Genomic DNA, 18,088 nt, shown 5'->3' on the forward strand with positions numbered 1-18,088 from the left:
AATAAGTATATCTTTTATATAAGTTGCAGTGACGGGTTCATTATCAATCTTATTACCTATTTGAACCAGTGTTTGTACCAGGGCCATAAGTACATCACTGTTTTCAATTATTTGTAATTTTATATCATTAATACTATTTACAGATTTATTTACATGTTTTACATTAGGTTTATTATTTACACTAATAACTTTTTTATTTATAGGGTTGGAGCGTGGTGGAAGAGGAGGGAACTCATCATTATCTTTTGTAATGGCAACGCTTGCATAAGTTATTTTATTTTTCTTTTCTAATGTTTTGTTCATTTTAATGGGACACAATTTAGAAATAGCTAAATGAGGTCCGTTGCAATTAGCACAGCAAATCTCATTTGGCTTATTGCAGTCTTTATAGGAATGTTCACCTGAACAAATAGAGCAACGCTCTTTGCCATTACATATTTTTGCAAAATGATTGAATTTAAGACATTTAAAACATTGTTGCAGAGGAGGAACATATTCAAATATTCTATAAAAAAATAAGTCGTATTGTACACTTTCAGGTAAAGTATTTGCCAGAAATGTGATACTTACAGTTTGTGTTCTGACTAATTCATTACCTATTTTTTTTACAAATCTCCTAACTGCTATTATTTCATTTGTAGAAGTTAATTTAGCAAATAGTTCTCTATTTGTAATATTTGTGGGCACAAATCTGATAATACCAGTTTTCTCAATTTGAGCTGCTGGAATATATGCTCTCATTTCGTGTTTATCAAGAAAGCTGTTATTATTTATCAAATTGTTAGCTGTATTATGTTGTCTGAAGATCACAACAATTTTATTTGCGCCAATACGCCTTATTGCCACCACACCTTTAATATCGGAAAATATCTGATTCAAATATATTGGGCTTTTATTTCCCAGCTTGTCTTGTATATTTTTGCTCTGAATGAAAACCTTAAATTCTGTGTTAATAGAATTTTCAGGATATAACCTTTTATAATTGGGCTTGCGATATGCCATATAAGAGTCTTTCTCACCACCTCCGCCGCCAGCATCAGAAACATCTTGGAGATCTTCTAACCGCCGTCGTGGTCTCTTTTTTGAGGTGGGCGGGTCAAACCCGCCCCCCTCGTTTCCTTCCATTTTAATTATTTATTCACTATATTTATATTTAATTTGCCAATTTATACTGTTATTTACAAAGAAATAATATTTATTTTAATTAAAATACAATTTTGAAAAAAAATTGAACCGCGCTTTTTCAAATTCCCGCCAAGACTCTCTAAAACTTAAAAGGTCAAACCATAAACAACAGTCATGCACCCAATCAACAAAAGTAATGTGGGCTGTGTGAAGAGATTTGTGATGGATTCGGAATGTAACACGGTACAATTTTTAGGTTTTACAAATAAAATTTAATATAAATATTTTTTATATACTTTTTTTGGTTATTATATATATACAATTATGTTTGCATTATACTCAATAGATAAGTTTTTAACTTGAGTTATAATCAGAATTATTATTTTCGAAATTGTCACTAGACCTCAATTCAATGTCAATTGTCCTTCCGTTATCTATTTATTTAATATTCACTTAATTTCTATATAAAACCACTTAAGGCAATTAGACACCATTGAGAATTTTCATTAAACTGGATTTTTGTATTGGTGCACTTTGGTGAAAAGTAACATTATGACATTATCTATAGACTAGAATTATATAAAAAATTCTGTGATTACTGATTACTGATTACATTTATCAGAAAACACGTTGACTATCACTTGAAGTAGAGTATATATTTTAGGCTTTTTTTCCTTCTAAAAATACATTCCCAACCAGGCAACGTACTTTCACAAAACCGAAGTCCAATCCCGCAATCATCTGGAAGAAAAAGTCCTGGGAAATACGACCTCCAATTGTTTAAGAAAAGTGCATACTCCCTCAAAGGCCGGCAACGTACTCACTAAAATGGGTGTCCATTGACTGCGATGACTGATCTTTTTGGGCGTCCTGTAGGCGCCTCTATCCTATCAGACACACAAACAACTACAATCGGTTGTCTGTAAAGTCGGTTTACTGACGATATTTGAATGTGACAACAAGAAAATACTCATGGAATTGCATTTTTCAAAAGAAAATTTCAATTTTATAGATAGATATTTTGTATGGATATAGAGAAGGAGGTAAATGGAAATCACAATTAAATTGATCAAGTTACATTTATTTGTACGCATAAATACAATTATGTAATTTTTTTAACGGACGAATGCTGCCGAACGCGGAGGCCGATTGTGCCTCTTTTTCGCTCGTTCCGCGCTCTCGCGCTTGCACTTCAAGCCTTAAATGGAACGCCTCAGAGCGAGGTAACGCCGCATACGTCAAGAGCCAGGTAACGCCGCATGCGTCATGTTTTTTCATGCGTGCAGACGGCTCTAATCAAATTATAAGATGTCACGTCAAAAACCGCATCTCTAAATAATGATTAACAAGCATGAAAGCATTAACGCCAGCGGGCAGCGGCAGATTTGAAATGAAGAGTGAATCACTCTGAGTGATATTAGTAGACAGTAGCAGCTCTAGTTTATACTCTATAGTCTATACCACTCCATACTCTCTCTAGTTCAATTTTTCATTCAATAATCAATTGGAATCAGCGCTTCCAGATTCACTGTAATTACAGTAGATTTACTGTATTTTAGACTTTTCTACTGTATACTGTAATGATAAAATACAGTGTATGAAAATACTGTATTTAATTTCCGTTCATATAAATTATCAAATTTAATACGTTTTACGTATTAGAAAATACGAAATATAAATTTGCAACCTAATCTAGAACCCAGAACCCCTGACCTTTATCTATAGACAATGTAGAGTAGGATTGTTACCTACATATTATAGTTTACGTGCGGGGAATTCCCCAATGAATCAGAACTAACGCTTAGCAAAAACTAACCGTCTCTGTCTGACAAAGCAACATTGTATTTTCCATCTCATTCATTACGTTTTGATTCGTATTTCGTGTGGTTTTATTGCTTTGCTACTGTAGCGAGCACATACATTTATTTCAGATTAAGACTTTTTAATTCTTGTGGATAGCGTAAATTAAACCAAATCTATATAATTGTAAAAATGGGCTCAAGTAGTGAAGAAAGTGATGTTCGTGGCGCTGCTGGTCCGTCAAGTGCAAAAAAGAAATATCGGCAACAATTTCGAGAGGAATGGCTTAAAATCCAAGACTTTCGTAAGTGGCTAAAACCTGACAAAAAATCTGCTTATAAATGTTTTTGCACTGTCTGCGATTCTTCATTAACTGCCGATCTAGGTGCTATTAAAAGACACGGTGAAGGTGCTAAACATAAACTTCGTTTTCCTGGGCAACCGAATGTGCGTACCATTGATAATATTTTTAAGAGTCAGCAACGTGTAAGTGATGATGAGCGACGAAAAATTGCGGAAATTAAATTATCGGCCTTTATGGCAGAACATAAAATATCCCACATAGTGATGGACCATCTTGTTGATTTACTTCCAAAAATTTTCCCGGATTCTAAAATTGCAAGTAACATTAATCTTAAGCATACTAAATTACAAGCAGTAGTAAACAACGTCATCGGAGCTTCTGAAAGAGAATGTTTAGTAGCAGATTTGAAACGCGAAAAGTTTTCTATAATGGTAGATGAAAGTACCGATGTTGCCAGTGTGAAAACAATGTGTATTGTAGTCAAATATTATGATCGTAGTTCAGGGCGTATAGTAAGTCGATTCTGGGATCTTATTCAAATGTTTAATGATACTAATGCTGGACGGATTGGTGATTACTCAGCTACGGCTGAAAAATTATTTAATTCAATAATAAAATCATTTCAAGACGGAAATATACCTTTAGAAAATATGATCGGATTTGGATCAGATGGCTGTAATACTATGATGGGCTGTCGTAATTCAGTGTCCTCACGGTTTAGACAATTGTGCCCAGGTATTATTGTGCTAAAATGTCTATGCCATTCCTTACATTTATGTGCCTCAGACGCTTGTAAAGAATTGCCTCATGATGCAGAAAAACTGACTCGATTGATTTACAATTATTTCAAAAATAGTAACAAACGTCAAGCAGAGCTAAAAGAATTTCAAGTATTTACGGACACTAATATTCACAAAATTCTACGTCCAGCTCAAACGCGTTGGTTGTCGCTGTCCAGTGTTGTGAACAGAATCATGGAGCAATGGGATGCCTTGCGATTATATTATGACGATAAATGGCTAGAAGAACAGGATTGCCAAGACATTCACAATCTTTTGAATGATCCCATCATCAAGGCATATTTTTATTTTTTATGTTGGATGCTGCCAAAATTTACCCGCGTTAACGTATTCTTTCAAAGTGAAGATCCCGTTATTATTGAAGCCCATAACAAAATGACTGAGCTATACAGAGAACTGTTATCGTTATTCATAACTCCAAATTATATTAAAAACACCCCACTCGACGCAATTGACCCTACTAATAGTCAACATTACATACATCTGAAAGATATATACCTAGGATTGGGTGTTGCTAATCAAGTTGCTGTCCTAGAGCTACATGCGCATACCGAAGAAGTTACAGTGATGAAACAGAAATGCCTCAACTTTATCGTTAAAGCATGCGTGGGCATTCGGAAAAGATACAGTTTAAATGACCCAGTTTTGAGCTCAATCGCAAAGTTGAATCCTGATTCTTGCTTATCAGATAATAGAGAACAGTCTTTGTCTTCACTGTACCCAGTGTTACCAAGGCTGAAACCCCCAACTTTAAATGATCAACAGACGTTAGATGACGAATGGAGAAACTTGATTTTTATTGCGAATGATATACATTGGAATACAAGTCAACCAGCAGACTTATTTTGGCATCAGGTAAAATTTAATTATATAAGAACTCTATTTACATAATTTTGCACATATTTATGTTCACATTCATAAATTTGTTTTTTATTTCAGTTATCTCAAATGAAAGATAGCAATGGAGACATTAAATTCCATTTGCTGCCTCGATTTATGCTGCAAGTATTATCTTTGCCTCACTCAAACGCTGAGTGCGAACGCAAGTTTAGTGAAATTAATAATATAAAAACCAAGCAGAGGAACTGTCTTATCACAAACACTATTAAAGGAAATATGTTAGCTCAGCAAGCCATTCGTCGAAATTCTGAAAACTGCGTCAAATTTAATCCCAGTAATGAAATGATTTAGAAGATGAATGCAAAAATTTATCAAAATCATGAGGAAATTATTTTAGAATAACTTACTTACTTATACTTATTTACAAATAAATTAATACAGCATCTTATTTTTCTTTTAATATTTAAGCAAACTTTTACTGTAATTTTACTGTAATCGAATTTGGAATCTGCTGTATTGTTTTAAGAAACTACTATATTTTTAGCTGGCAACACTGTAATTTTACTTTTGGGATCTGGAAGCACTGATTGGAATTGACTACGTGGTTAGTGATCGCATGTGCATTTTCGTGATTTAAAAACTCTTGCGTTCTACTTCTTTTTCATTTCAACATTTAAGTGTTTAAAAGTATTCTCATCTCGTGATTTTTATTGGTAAAAAGTAAGTAGGTATATCGCGAGAACTCAATGCACTTTTAACGTTCTGTCTCGGTGCACTATAATTAATTTTCGATTCAATATGGCGTTCATTAATTTTGTAATGTGCACTATTTCAGATGTCTCGTTATCGAGAATGGGATCTTTCTTGCAAAGTGTACGTGGGAAACTTAGGCACCAATGCATCCAAGTATGAAATTGAGAAGATATTTTCTAAATATGGTAGCATCAGAAACGTATGGGTTGCAAGGAATCCGCCCGGTTTCGCGTTTGTCGAGTTCGAAGATCCACGTGATGCTGAAGATGCAGTCAGAGGCTTAGATGGAACGTAAGTATCTAAATTTATAAATACTGAGTAATGTAGTATGAATATAAATTACAATTGCTCTAGCCTATCAATTTCATCACAGTTTATCATAAATGCCTACTGCCGCCATCTTGATTTCTATCTTGGTGCTGAAGAAATATTTTGTAGGTACATTATAATGTGCAAATACTTCGGCTGCTTAATTTTATATATAGCCTATTTATTATGGCGTACTAATTTATAGGACGCCGTTCATCGTTTCGAATTACGTAAATTTGGCCCTCCTAGTATAATCACATGTTGCTTACTGCCATGCTTTAAGTATAGTCATTTTTTTTTTTTTATAAACAGAATTTGCACGCTCCTTAGATCCGTTTCATTATCGATGTGAAACGCTTGAGTCATAAGTGTGCAACAGCATGGTACCTCCACTTTAAGACTGAATGTGGGCTTTTCTAATAAAAGTTCAATAGTCTTAAAATGGGGAACAATATTTTTCAATATTCATGTTTTTTTAACTATTGTATAGTTAAAAAAACACCTACTGCAAGGGAATAACTGAACAAATAGTCTATTTGACCTTTAAAATACTTACAGGAGATGCTGCGGTACAAGAATAAGAGTGGAAATGTCAAATGGCAGAACACGACGGGACCGCAGGTAAGTTGTTTTATAAAAATAACATCAAAATGTTTCCTATTAACTTGTATATGAAGCTTTATACAATACTTTACAAGTTGTAGTTACATCAAAACCAATATTCATATCCTATCTTAAAAGTTATAATTTTTCCTATAGATTTAGATTACATTATTATTAAATAGATAAAAAAGCTGTAGTAACTATCTGTGTACAAGAATAATATTTTGTTAAAAAAATTATAAATATTTTCAAAAATGTATTTTACTATCTTAGCCATATTTGAATTGCTCATCTATTGCTTTTAAAATCCATAAGATATTGCTATATCAGAAATGAGTATCAAGGCAGCACTAAATGTGGTGGGTGTTGGAACGTTTACAGGTCCATTTTATCAACCAACCACCAACACACCACATCTCTTCACAACTACGGCTTTATTTCCGCGACCGTCGCCACCATCTGCGAACACAACCTACGCGCCGAAGCCTCCGCGATCAGCGGCCCAATTATCCTCATGACAGCTATCACCTAACCCCGACCTCCTTAAGGACTTACACATAGTAGGAACCAATCCTTGCGATCCTCGATGCTTCACTGCCAGCACACTAAATGGGGCACCAAATTGAAATACAACAGCGCTCAACTAATTTTTTCGCGAATCTTGCGGTTAAAACATCATTTGAAGATTATGTCCCCTTCGGCCACAGCAGCCACGACGACCTACAAGGCTCATCAGTCTCGGTACTTTTTGAAACCTATACTTAGCACTGCCTAGCCTGTATGCCTAGTGGTCATTACAGGATGTTAGTATCTAAACATAGATCTCTTAATGTATCATACTGATAGTGAAGAGAAATGGTTGATAACGTTATAAGATGAGCTTTAATTAATGAAATACTTATCTAATCCATAAAAACAATTTTTGATGTCACTAAATACAATTTATAATAGTCCACATATTACAGAGCAGCAAGGTTTTATAATGATATACCTGTATATAAAATGTTATTTCTCCAGAACCCGCAGTCGCAGTCCACGACGGCGTTCTTACTCGCGTGGCAGATCAGGCTCACCTCGTCGGTCACCCTCCGTGCGCCGTCGGTCACCGTCTGTTCGCCGGTCTCGTTCCCGTGATCGTCGCAGCCGCTCAGATAGCAAGAGCAGGTATAATAGCCCCTACCGTCGGTCACCGTCACCAAGGCGCTCCATTGAGCCACGTAGCAGATCAAATAGTAGGAACAGGTATGTTAGCGCATCAACATCTGAGCAATGATTCTTCAAATTATAGAAAGAGTTAAAATATTTTGTTAGGATAATAAATACAAGGATTGAATACTGGAAACCAATTGGGTATTTCAAACTGGTACTTCCTAATAAAAGTTTAGTTAAAGTAAGATATGTTATGAAGTCAGTAGTAAAGTACAAACCTATGGTAAATATAATTTACAATTGCTTCTAAATATCAACAGACTTTTATTTATTAATATTTTTTTACTTTCAGATACTGAAAAGATGACAAGTGATTTGTTGAACTGGACCATGGTTTTGAACTAGAGCAAAAATGTGTGTGAGAGTTATTTAAAGATATCATTTCCTTGTTTATAGCTACTATAACTCAATTTCTTTTTGTACATTAGTGTTATTGTATATTTTTATTATTATACATTCTGTAATCTTTTTAAGTAGGGACTTAAGTTAAGGAATTTTAATTAAAAAATTTATATAATATAAAACAATAGTTTTATTCAGTATAAACAAAATAAACAAATTCGACAAAATAAATTCAATACAAGGTATTCATTTATCAAAATCAGATCTTTAAAAAATATATTGTATAAAATATTACTATTTCTTCTTAGAACTACTAAGTGGTTGTTGCTTATTAACAAAGAAATAAAAATAAGTTCCAATTACTACAAGTACTGTTCCAACTACATGATAAATTGTCAAACTATTCTTGAAAACTACAGATGAAATTATAAGTGAAACAAACTTTCTCACAGTCAATATAAAAGTTACTGTGACTGATGATTCCTTAGTGCCCAAAATGTGGACGGAATTCGCACAGTAAAATTGTGCTATAATGTTTAAAACTAGGATATACCACAAGTATGATGGAAGACTAAGTGCAATTGCACCTAACTCTGGCATTATTATCAGGAACAAGGGTAGAGGTATTGCATGTGTGTAAAACAGCATCTGAAACAATAATAACAGTTAGCTAAAAACTCTAAAACCTTTATATTGGTAACTATCTGGCAAACTTGATTCCAGCTCAAATAATGAACAATGCTACAAACCCAGGATTTTGCTTAGAGTTGTTGATTTTCTGATAGGGAATGGTTTAATTTGGAAACATTTTATATTTTTCGTAATATGTCAAGGCAAAACTGAGCTAGGACTGACAGGTATAGGTCAAAAATGTTTTGGGAGTCATAGTTCACGCTAAGTCTTCTTTTTAAATCTTATCTTTAAATAGGACATAATATCCTATTAGAACTTTTAACACAACTTACCTCTTCAGGAAATTTGCCATATGTGGCATACAATCTTTCTTGCTGTAGGCCAGTAAAAGCACCAGTAATAAGAGTTGTCAACAGTATCACAACACCAATACACCAATGTAGGAATTTAGTTTCTTCTTCAATTATTTTAGCCCCGCCATACATTGCAATAGTAACACCGCTTGAAATTATAACAGACCCAATTATTGCATTGACTTTTGGCACTCTGTTTTTTACGAACCATGCAACTAACATGCTAGCTGGTGATGAAGCTGACCTTGAATAATAAAATAATGTCAATCTTGTGATCTTATGTAACAAAATAAAACATACAAAATTTGCAACAGAAAATCGCATTAAAAGCAAAAATCTAGATAGTGGAATGAATAACATATTTGTGGTTGGGTTTGTGAAAAATTAATTACCTGATTATCATATGAAGTGTGGATGCTACATGCAAAGCGTACACAAAATTATTTGCCACACTAGTTACAAAAAACAAACTAATAAGAACAAAATATTGCCCAAGAGGTATTTTAGGTGTAAACTGTAAAAAATAATTATTAAGTTTCAATAAAATATATATATTTTAACTTACATTAATTAAACAACAAAAAAGTATACTTTTCTACACATAACAACAAATAATTTTTAGGTGAAAAAGTATGTCACTGCTTACCACTTTGTGTTTGATCTTCAGCAATCCATGTAAAGTTATACAAAGAAATTGGAGGAATGTTACTAAATTTGCGCAATTTGGATTTTTAGAGATCATTATTTCCATTAAAAATGCACTTAAACAACACCCGAAAAAGAGATTGAATGTTGATTTAAGGCTGACCATGATTGTTGTTAGTGGAATTTAATATTCAGTCAAATAAACTTATTTTCTCCAGTGATACTGAAGATTGTATGAATGTCACCGAGAACAAAGGCTGCTGTACTTAAACTGCATTTTATTACTGTTAATGTTAAGTGCCCATACACTATAAAAAAAACTTATATTACGTTTTATCCACATAGATTTAAGTTAACAAATTACAAATAGCAACGTACACTGCACACTGCACAGATTAACTAGAATTAGGGTTGTAATCTGAATCGAATTAATAAAGCCTTTTAAATATCGGATTTCGATAGATAGATATCGGACAATGTACTTTGAATGTAATCTAATTTAGGTATTTTACTATAGTATATTATTTTATGACCATTGTTTAAATTTTAAATGTAAATGAAATGGTGAAATTTTAAAAGCATGCAATGGTGAAATTTACGTTCTAATCGCTGATAGGATCGAGATGTTACGTTTACAAGTTGGAATCAAACAAAAAACTGATTGAACTTAAGAAAAACAACCTTGGATAAGATTTAAAGTATGATCGTTAGCCTTAGTTTGACATCTGTGGGCTTAATAAGAGTTTAATAACTCAGCTGTGTTTTAAAATTAATACTATGAATTATGATAATACGAGTTTTAATTAGTGCTAATTGCTGAAGCGTAGACAAATCTGTTCATAAAGACCTTCATTTACTTTAAGATAGGCCTAAGTCTTAGTTTATTTAGCCATATTCCAGATTTGTTCGTCCTAATATATTTTATGTGTTTAGAACATTAACAATATTTGATGTCAATTATCATTAACTATTAGTTACGCTCTAAAATGTCACGATAAGACATGTGACAGTACTATAGAGTTGTGGAGGTAGTCAAATGTCGTTAACAAAAATCAGTCATTGTCAAACTAAACGACAAGCACAAGACAGTAGACAACGAATAAGGATTTCAGAAATCAGAGTAGACGGCATAATACGCGGCGTACGGCCGATCGTTTAAATAAGTTGAGGTGCAAATAATTCGCGCCAAAATGTTGACTCTTTTTCTTCTAAGTCGGGTTGTTAATTAAACATTTTCGATAAATAGTTACTTTTTAAAATATTACGCGAAGTTCAAAAGTTTTATTTTGTGTGAAATAACTAAGTGTTGTGCTTTTGTTACTTTTACTTTTACTCGCGTTTTGATACGACTGCACGATGCAAACCGTCTTGAATTTTAATTCTATGAGAGTGTACAATATTATGGTATACTTAGAAAAATGCTAAGATATCTAGTGGTATTGTTATTAGTTATACAGACATTAAACTTAGGTAAGTTACATTATATATACTCTTTACATTACAGATTAAGATATAGACTGCTAAATACCAATCTTGACGAGTTAAATTTTTTTTTAGTAAAGTATTTTAATTGTTTCCCTTCAAATACAAGCTTTGATAATAAAGAGTGTGGGATACAACTGTGTTACATTCTGTAGAATGTAGGTAGGTTGTTATTATTACCAAAATTTCAAAAGTACAGAGCCAATCAATTTAGGGTATTATTCAGAATTGACACTCGCTAAGTATCCCATATGTCAAAAACTCATTGAATTCTTTATTTAATTTTTAAAACTAAAACTAAACCTTGTAGGGACTCGCGTCCGTGCGATTAGCAACCGTGTAATTTTGACTTTTAAAACAAAGCATTATTATTAGTTTTAATAATGAACATTCAAATATTATTTGTGACACACGAAGTGCTAATTTTTGAATTCAAATCCGAGGGTGAAATTATATTTAGCTCACCGTATACTACACTCGCTATTGCATCCATGTAGTTACTATGTTACAAAACCACGACTTAATATTGCATTAACATAGTATTAATATCCAATTCAGACTTATTTTTTGCTTAACGCTTTCAGCCTATTTACAGACGTATTGTAAGGGATACAATATCGCCAGTACTTGTTTGTATATTATACCGGAAATATACGAAAATTTTGCCTTAATTGTCCTAATTTTCAGGCATCCCAAGGTGTTCAAATAAATTTGTATCTGCTTGCTGTATCAAGCCAGTCATATTAAATAAGAGTGACCTAGCGTCTTTGTATATTGTAGACATACTGTCTGAGCATTGTCTTTATTTTTGATTCAAATTCAACTCTCCCTTGCCAACTGGGTATTTCGGTATTGTTTACGTCTACTATTTTTAAACCATTCATTTTCTAGGAACACTATACGTTATACACTTTATCTGTTCTTATTTCACATTTTCTAAAGCCTTAGAAATAAATCCCCTTTAGGAATAAAGAAATATTTGATGAATGCAGTTATGTGGTTCTTTCAGATCGACTAATTTTTTTCATAAAACTTAAATCCTGAAGCTGTGGTGCCTATATAAAATACACGAGATTTATTATAGAAAGCGGCGTTGTATAGTAGCTATTTTAGCCCTATACATTATGCTGTAAACATCTTGCAGTCTCACGTTGAATCGATCAGAAAGCACGTCAGGTTTTCGCACATTCATGAGCGATTGTTATTTTTGCTGTCTCAAGGACCTTGGAGCCACGCACCAAAGGTTCCAATCGACACGATTTACGTAATGAAGAAACTTGACACACATATCACCCTAAAAACCACCACAGTTTCAATTGAATACAGTTTAATCAGTTTGATATCTTTTTCCGCATATGCTAGTTCCATAATTATTTCTCAAAGAATTACATTCACTTAGTGAGAAATTTTAGAGGGTAATGTACATCGTTTTGAAAATATTTAAAAATAAGCTATATAAAATAAAAATATTAGTTGCTAATGTACAATATTTTTTTACAAAAGTCTTTAAATAACGAATTTTAATATTCTTTCCTGCGTAATGAGTTTTGGCAGAGTTCCTATGAAATTATCTTTACGGTGCTTACTGTATGAAGATTAAAGGTATCATATGTTCTATGCTTTGCAATATAGTATTTAGAAACAATTGAAGTAGTCCTCGTAGTATGGATTTTAATGGTTGTAAGAATTTTTAGTTTTCCATTTAATCAAATACATTACTATCAGTGGCATAACTATACCATCTGGGGCCCGTGGCAATTCTTTTGATGGGGCCCTATCAGTAACAATCGTCCATACTCAGTTTAGTTTGAATAAACTTCGAGATTTTCAGCGTACTCAATTACACGTTGTATATGTCCCACTAATGGCCATAGGCCTCCTCTCTTAGGCGTGAGGGAATGGTCTGTAGTCCCCGCTAGCCCAATGCGTATTGAAGACTTCACATTCATCCATAGAACATAATATCTCTTGGGTAGAGGCCCTCTTGGGTCAGGAGCCCGTGGTATTTTGCCAGCTCTGCCACCCTATTGTTACGCCACTGATTACTATGTACTTGAGTATTCACGTCGTTGGTATATTTTCTTCCGGTTATAAAAAAATCGTGAGCCAATACTTACTGGCTGTTAATAACTGAAACTAATCGTGACTTAGTTATAAATCACGAAAGTGCTTGCAGTGATATATTCGCACTTGAAAGCTGAGCACCTAGATAACAGGGTAAAAATAGACTATTTCATACATTACAATAATCAAGAGAATTTTGTATGATAGGAAGAGAATACGATTAACCGATTATTGATTCAGTAATTATCTAAAAATCTGTGTAAAAATTTTACCCTCATGCGACTAAAGAAGTTTCATTTCACAAATATACCACTGATAATATCATGGTAATGATTTACTTTTTTAAATTTTTAAATTATAGTTTGTATAAGTATGTATGAAACGAATTCTTCTCACGTGATGCTTCTCACTAAGGACAGTTAGCTGCAAACCGTTCGTTGGCACACTTGAAACTTTACAGGCCAATAAACATGTGAAATGATGAAATTTACTTTTCATACTTTTATTTGCTCTTCGCATCGATTTAGTTCCTTTCGCGCGTGTTGATGGTAATCCAGTAGCCCTACACCCCTTTATGGGTCAAGAACGAGGTCAGGGTCTCAGATGGGGTTTTTTCTTTTTTACTCTTGAGCCTTAGCAGCCTTTTGTGCCTGACATTGTGGAGGGAAATAATGATGACGTACTGGGTCAGTTGTTGTTTAAGTATTGGTTTTTTATATCATTTTGATGGTAAGGAGTGTCAGTCATGCTGCCGTTACAATAATTTATATAGTCGGCTTTTTATTTATATTTAATCTTAGGGCTACACATATACATTATATATATTACATAAGAAAACATAAACAGAAAACAAAAGTTACCACAGTACATATGAAATTATCGATCGATACACGATTTAAATAAATCCGCTTGAAAGAAAAAAATCCAAACAGCCAATTTTTGACACTTTGAATTCATTATATGACGAAAATGTTTATAGAGCATGATTTTGAAATTTACACGATATTTATCGCAAGCCAAGTAATCCATTAAAAAAAAATTGATAAGATTACATTAATTTAATGTTTTACATAACTAATTGTTATTACGGGCCGGCGCGCCCCAATGCTCCAGCTCTCAACTGCGCCCCGCAGACACCCCGAGACACTGACACAGCAATTCGTGCTGGGATAGGGTCTTAAACATTATACAAACTACAACAACAAAACTAAATAAAGTCAAAGTCCGGCTTATATGTTAATATATATAAATTACGTGTCACGTTGTTTGTCCGCTATGGACTCCTAAACTACTGAACCGATTTCAATCAAATATTGAAATCACACCTTGTGCGGTTTGATCTAACTTAAAAGATAGGATAGCTTACATCTCAATTTTTACCCGCAATATTATTTTATTGTAAATTATTTGATAGTCGCAATTCTAATAGACGGCGCTGTGTTGAAAGTACCAACGTTTCACGTAAGCAATTTAATGGCATAATCACCAAAAATGCATGGTGGTCCCCATAACTGGTGTTCTCCTACGCCTAAGACCGGGCAGTTTACAATAAAAGCGAACCTCAACACAGTATGTAAATTTGTGGAAAAAAACCAAACGTTTTATATTATATAAAGAATTTGACGGTTAATATAAATTATTCTCCAATTCTTATAATAACGGGTCGGAATTTTTCATTGGTTGACTTTAGATAACACATTTTATTTTAAACTTCGTTTTAAACCAAGTTTTTAATATGTCCTTCGCATTTAAATTACCCACGTAAATTACTTTTTAATTTGAATTAGATTCTACGTAAAAACAAGTTAATTTTGTAGATAACAGGTTCTTTTATCTTCAAATACCTATTGTTAAAATAGGCTGTTTTCATGAAATCACACGGTAGGTTGAAGCAAAGAGAACCTATTAAATACTAACTGTAAATTTAAGACTACAAGCAATGTTATATCGACAGCCTCTTTCTAGATCTTTGAATGGTCAATTTAAGTTAATGGCTTGGTTAATTTAAGTTCCTGGAATCGGTTCCCGGCGAAACAATAATTCCCAGAGACATGCCCTACTTCGTACACCAATTAGCTGTATACTAAGAGCTATGCTATGTATCATAGAGTACATAAAAATATTGACGAAAACACAACAGAGACAGACTTAAATTGTTAAAATATGTATAGAACCTTCTGTTTCTATATAAATAATAAAAACTACGTAAGTGGCTATTATTTATAAATTTAATGACACTTGACAAACATATTAAATCTTGTAGGCACTTTTATATTCAAGCTGGAAATGTGATTTACTCTTTACACGGGGACTATATCCCACCAAAAGGCTAAATCTTATTGAGGTACTGGTTTAGGAATTTACCCGTATCAGCAATGTAGTGTTATACTCGGATATTAACGGGTTTAAAGGTCTAAGGTCTTTTGTACTTAGGAATTTCAGCCAAAAACAAAAGAAGACAAAGAATTCTAGACCTCTTCCAATTACAATACCTTACGCTTCGTCACGTGACCATGTCGATACAAATTTATGGGTCACGCCTATTGCAAGTTGATTTTGTCTAGTTCATTGGGATGTTTTTATATTATTTGAAAATATATGCATCAATTTATATTTCCTATTGCAGCGTGCGTTAAGGTTTTCATTTGACCTCTACAACTCGGCGATCATTCATTGTCAATGTCAGTGGAAATATTTTGCAATTTGCTGCAGTTTTTGTTTAGTTATCATTTCTTAAATATACAGTATTTTTCGTAATTATATAAATATGTTTTATTATTTATTAATTAATTTACAGCGTATATCCCAAACAATAATTATAATACCTTACATTCTACCTAAAACTACTATCAAATTTTAATTAATAAAAAATTTAACGCAACAAAACAGTTCAACTTAGAAAGTATTTTAATTAGTATTTTTTTGTAATAAGTCAAATGAATATCTTTTCTCGCTATTTTTTTATCAAAAATATATTTGGTACCATTAAAATTTCTGAAGGTTATTAATAAAGAATATTATCATACACGAAGATTTTTATAAAATTTACCGAATAGTTAATGTAATTTATCGTTGCCATTAAATTTGATTGAAGAAAATACCTGCGTGTTGACAATACAATCCGTCGTAAAACGTTTATACAGAATCTGTAATAAAGGGACAGTAGCATCACCCGAGTCGGTAAAAGATACGCTTCGTTCTTTATGGGAATCCCTAATTTCAAATAACGAAGATTCCAGACGTTTTTGCAATCAAAGTCAAAGTCAAAATCATAATCAATAGAGGTAACACAATGTACACTTATGAACGTCAAAAAAAAGAAAATACATATATATAAAAAGCTTCTAATTTTACATTTACTGCCAGTTCTAAAATCAATGGCGTAGAACGGAAGAGAAGAACAGGCAATAAACTCTCCGCCACTTTTTTTAATCGCCAAGTTTTTTGTTTTACACAACGTTTGCAAGGAGCTGCAACCATTACACCATGTTCCACATGACATCTTAAGTAATAAAAAATAATAAAATAAATTAAAAACAAAGATTTTTCCTCTATCACCGGGAAGCATGGTGAAATAGGAGCACGCATTTACATTCTCGTGGGAACAACACGCTGTTTCGATGTAGTTCTCTCAATGCTACAATTTACGCTTAAAACAATTCTCAGGTACACTCTGAAATACATACGCACACACACTCATACATTCACGCAAACATAAGGTCTTATACGACTTGTTTGATAGATGTAACACTAAGACTACTATCTCTTAAAAAAATGTTTTAAACATCCTCCAGGGAATAATTGTAATCTAGTTAGTTACCCACAATACAGTGGCTCTCTAGTGTGGAGACTAATGTTAGATCAATTTTGTCACAACCATGTTTTGTCATGAATAATTTTATTTCTTTTATTTTTAATATCCTTGGATAAAATCTTGACATAAAACCTTACTATAGTACCTACCGAGTCTGTGCTTATAACATTGTTTAGTTGTTTATATTTATATTGTTCTTGTTCAATCCACATAATCGTTTATTAAAACCTAAACATAACAATCAAATATACAGTATTTACAATTGTATAATATGTATAAATAATTAAAAATTTAAACAAATTTAAACTAATTGGTCCCTGTGGCAGTGTACCTTTAACGCTGGCAGCATTTCCTCACTGTATTGTGATACTTATTTAGCGAGGAAAGCAGCAGCTCTGGGGTCACCGGTAAGATCTACTAGGCGCCAACCTAAATCTGTAATTAGCGCCTATGCACTTGAACCCCACGGCCCAAGAGACTCTACTCCAAAGGCAGCAAATACTCATTATTTAATTCTTTACAAGAATGCCGGGAAGAGATCGCTCGAAAGCGATAACGCCGATTAATATTTCATTATAATCCGATTTTTGCAAGGACGTCTCAAATATTATTAATGCAATAAAAAAATAGTTCACATAAGTCATTGATAACATTTTTCATATAAACATTCAACTGTATGGCCGTTTTAATTCTTTACATTGTTAAATCTAGATTATAAGGTGAGTAACATTCACGTGCAGACAACACAACGTTTATTTAATTATATTATAAATTTATATGCAATACGTGTGTACATTGTACTTACTAGATAATTACATTAACTACGTCACTAAGATTAATTGCGCGTATGGATTTATATCTTCTTCTCTTTAGGAACTTGATGAAGCTTTATCACAGTTATTAAACTCATTAATAATTGCAATAAACTAAATAGGTACACTGCTTAGTGCTTTAAAAAATCTACATATATATTTACATCTACAAGGGTAAAAGCCTCCGAAGGTTCCAATAA

At 33.0% G+C, this 18,088-nt stretch overlaps 4 protein-coding genes and 1 non-coding gene across 8 annotated transcripts in view; 4 read left to right on the top strand and 1 right to left on the bottom strand.

Annotated features, from left to right (window-relative positions):
- Nucleotides 1-2,621: 2,621 nt before the first annotated feature.
- Nucleotides 2,622-5,220, top strand: LOC125063432. Its single transcript, XM_047669860.1, has 2 exons — nucleotides 2,622-4,884; nucleotides 4,969-5,220. The coding sequence occupies exons 1-2, from the start codon at nucleotides 3,118-3,120 to the stop codon at nucleotides 5,218-5,220; spliced, it is 2,019 nt and encodes a 672-aa protein (XP_047525816.1). The 5' UTR covers nucleotides 2,622-3,117.
- A 244-nt stretch (nucleotides 5,221-5,464) lies between these two features.
- LOC125063524 (RNA-binding protein 1) lies at nucleotides 5,465-8,267 on the top strand. 4 transcript variants are annotated; one of them, XM_047670010.1, is made up of 5 exons: nucleotides 5,465-5,593; nucleotides 5,705-5,913; nucleotides 6,490-6,552; nucleotides 7,552-7,776; nucleotides 8,036-8,267. In XM_047670010.1, exons 2-5 carry the CDS (start codon nucleotides 5,705-5,707, stop codon nucleotides 8,040-8,042), a joined length of 504 nt encoding a protein of 167 aa, XP_047525966.1. In that variant the 5' UTR covers nucleotides 5,465-5,593; the 3' UTR covers nucleotides 8,043-8,267. The 4 variants fall into 4 exon arrangements, with proteins under 4 accessions (XP_047525966.1, XP_047525965.1, XP_047525967.1 ...); XM_047670009.1 differs by having other exon boundaries at nucleotides 5,465-5,589; XM_047670011.1 differs by having other exon boundaries at nucleotides 5,465-5,589; nucleotides 7,552-7,698.
- Nucleotides 6,248-6,383, top strand: LOC125048512. Its single transcript, XR_007116834.1, has one exon. It is a non-coding gene; the product is annotated as a small nucleolar RNA SNORA53 (small nucleolar RNA).
- Nucleotides 7,295-10,068, bottom strand: LOC125063523 (UDP-xylose and UDP-N-acetylglucosamine transporter-like). Its single transcript, XM_047670008.1, has 4 exons — nucleotides 9,718-10,068; nucleotides 9,464-9,585; nucleotides 9,051-9,315; nucleotides 7,295-8,733 (listed from the first exon to the last, which is right to left on the bottom strand). The coding sequence occupies exons 1-4, from the start codon at nucleotides 9,880-9,882 to the stop codon at nucleotides 8,380-8,382; spliced, it is 906 nt and encodes a 301-aa protein (XP_047525964.1). The 5' UTR covers nucleotides 9,883-10,068; the 3' UTR covers nucleotides 7,295-8,379.
- Nucleotides 10,069-10,796: 728 nt separating this feature from the next.
- Nucleotides 10,797-18,088, top strand: part of LOC125063522 — a 63,433-nt gene continuing 56,141 nt past the window's right edge. Inside the window, exon 1 of the mRNA XM_047670007.1 lies at nucleotides 10,797-11,186. Coding sequence (XP_047525963.1) covers nucleotides 11,135-11,186 — 52 coding nt within the window. The 5' untranslated portion in view covers nucleotides 10,797-11,134. The remainder of the gene's footprint in view (nucleotides 11,187-18,088) is intronic.

This window comes from Pieris napi, chromosome 3 (genome assembly GCF_905475465.1).
Source record: "Pieris napi chromosome 3, ilPieNapi1.2, whole genome shotgun sequence".
NCBI classification, from domain to species: domain Eukaryota; kingdom Metazoa; phylum Arthropoda; class Insecta; order Lepidoptera; family Pieridae; genus Pieris; species Pieris napi.

What these genes read in the sequence shown, in the direction of transcription:
- LOC125063432 (XM_047669860.1), top strand. Translation starts at nt 3,118, where the DNA reads ATGGGCTCAAGTAGTGAAGAAAGTGATGTTCGTGGCGCTGCTGGTCCG. An exon ending in CAGACTTATTTTGGCATCAG is followed by an intron (nt 4,885 to 4,968) that starts GTAAAATTTAAT and finishes TTTTTATTTCAG; the next exon opens with TTATCTCAAATGAAAGATAG.
- LOC125063523 (XM_047670008.1), bottom strand. Translation starts at nt 9,882, where the DNA reads ATGGTCAGCCTTAAATCAACATTCAATCTCTTTTTCGGGTGTTGTTTA. An exon ending in ACACTTCATATGATAATCAG is followed by an intron (nt 9,316 to 9,463) that starts GTAATTAATTTT and finishes TTATTATTCAAG; the next exon opens with GTCAGCTTCATCACCAGCTA. An exon ending in ATGGCAAATTTCCTGAAGAG is followed by an intron (nt 8,734 to 9,050) that starts GTAAGTTGTGTT and finishes TTATTGTTTCAG; the next exon opens with ATGCTGTTTTACACACATGC.
- LOC125063524 (XM_047670010.1), top strand. Translation starts at nt 5,705, where the DNA reads ATGTCTCGTTATCGAGAATGGGATCTTTCTTGCAAAGTGTACGTGGGA. An exon ending in GTCAGAGGCTTAGATGGAAC is followed by an intron (nt 5,914 to 6,489) that starts GTAAGTATCTAA and finishes AAATACTTACAG; the next exon opens with GAGATGCTGCGGTACAAGAA. An exon ending in AGAACACGACGGGACCGCAG is followed by an intron (nt 6,553 to 7,551) that starts GTAAGTTGTTTT and finishes TTATTTCTCCAG; the next exon opens with AACCCGCAGTCGCAGTCCAC.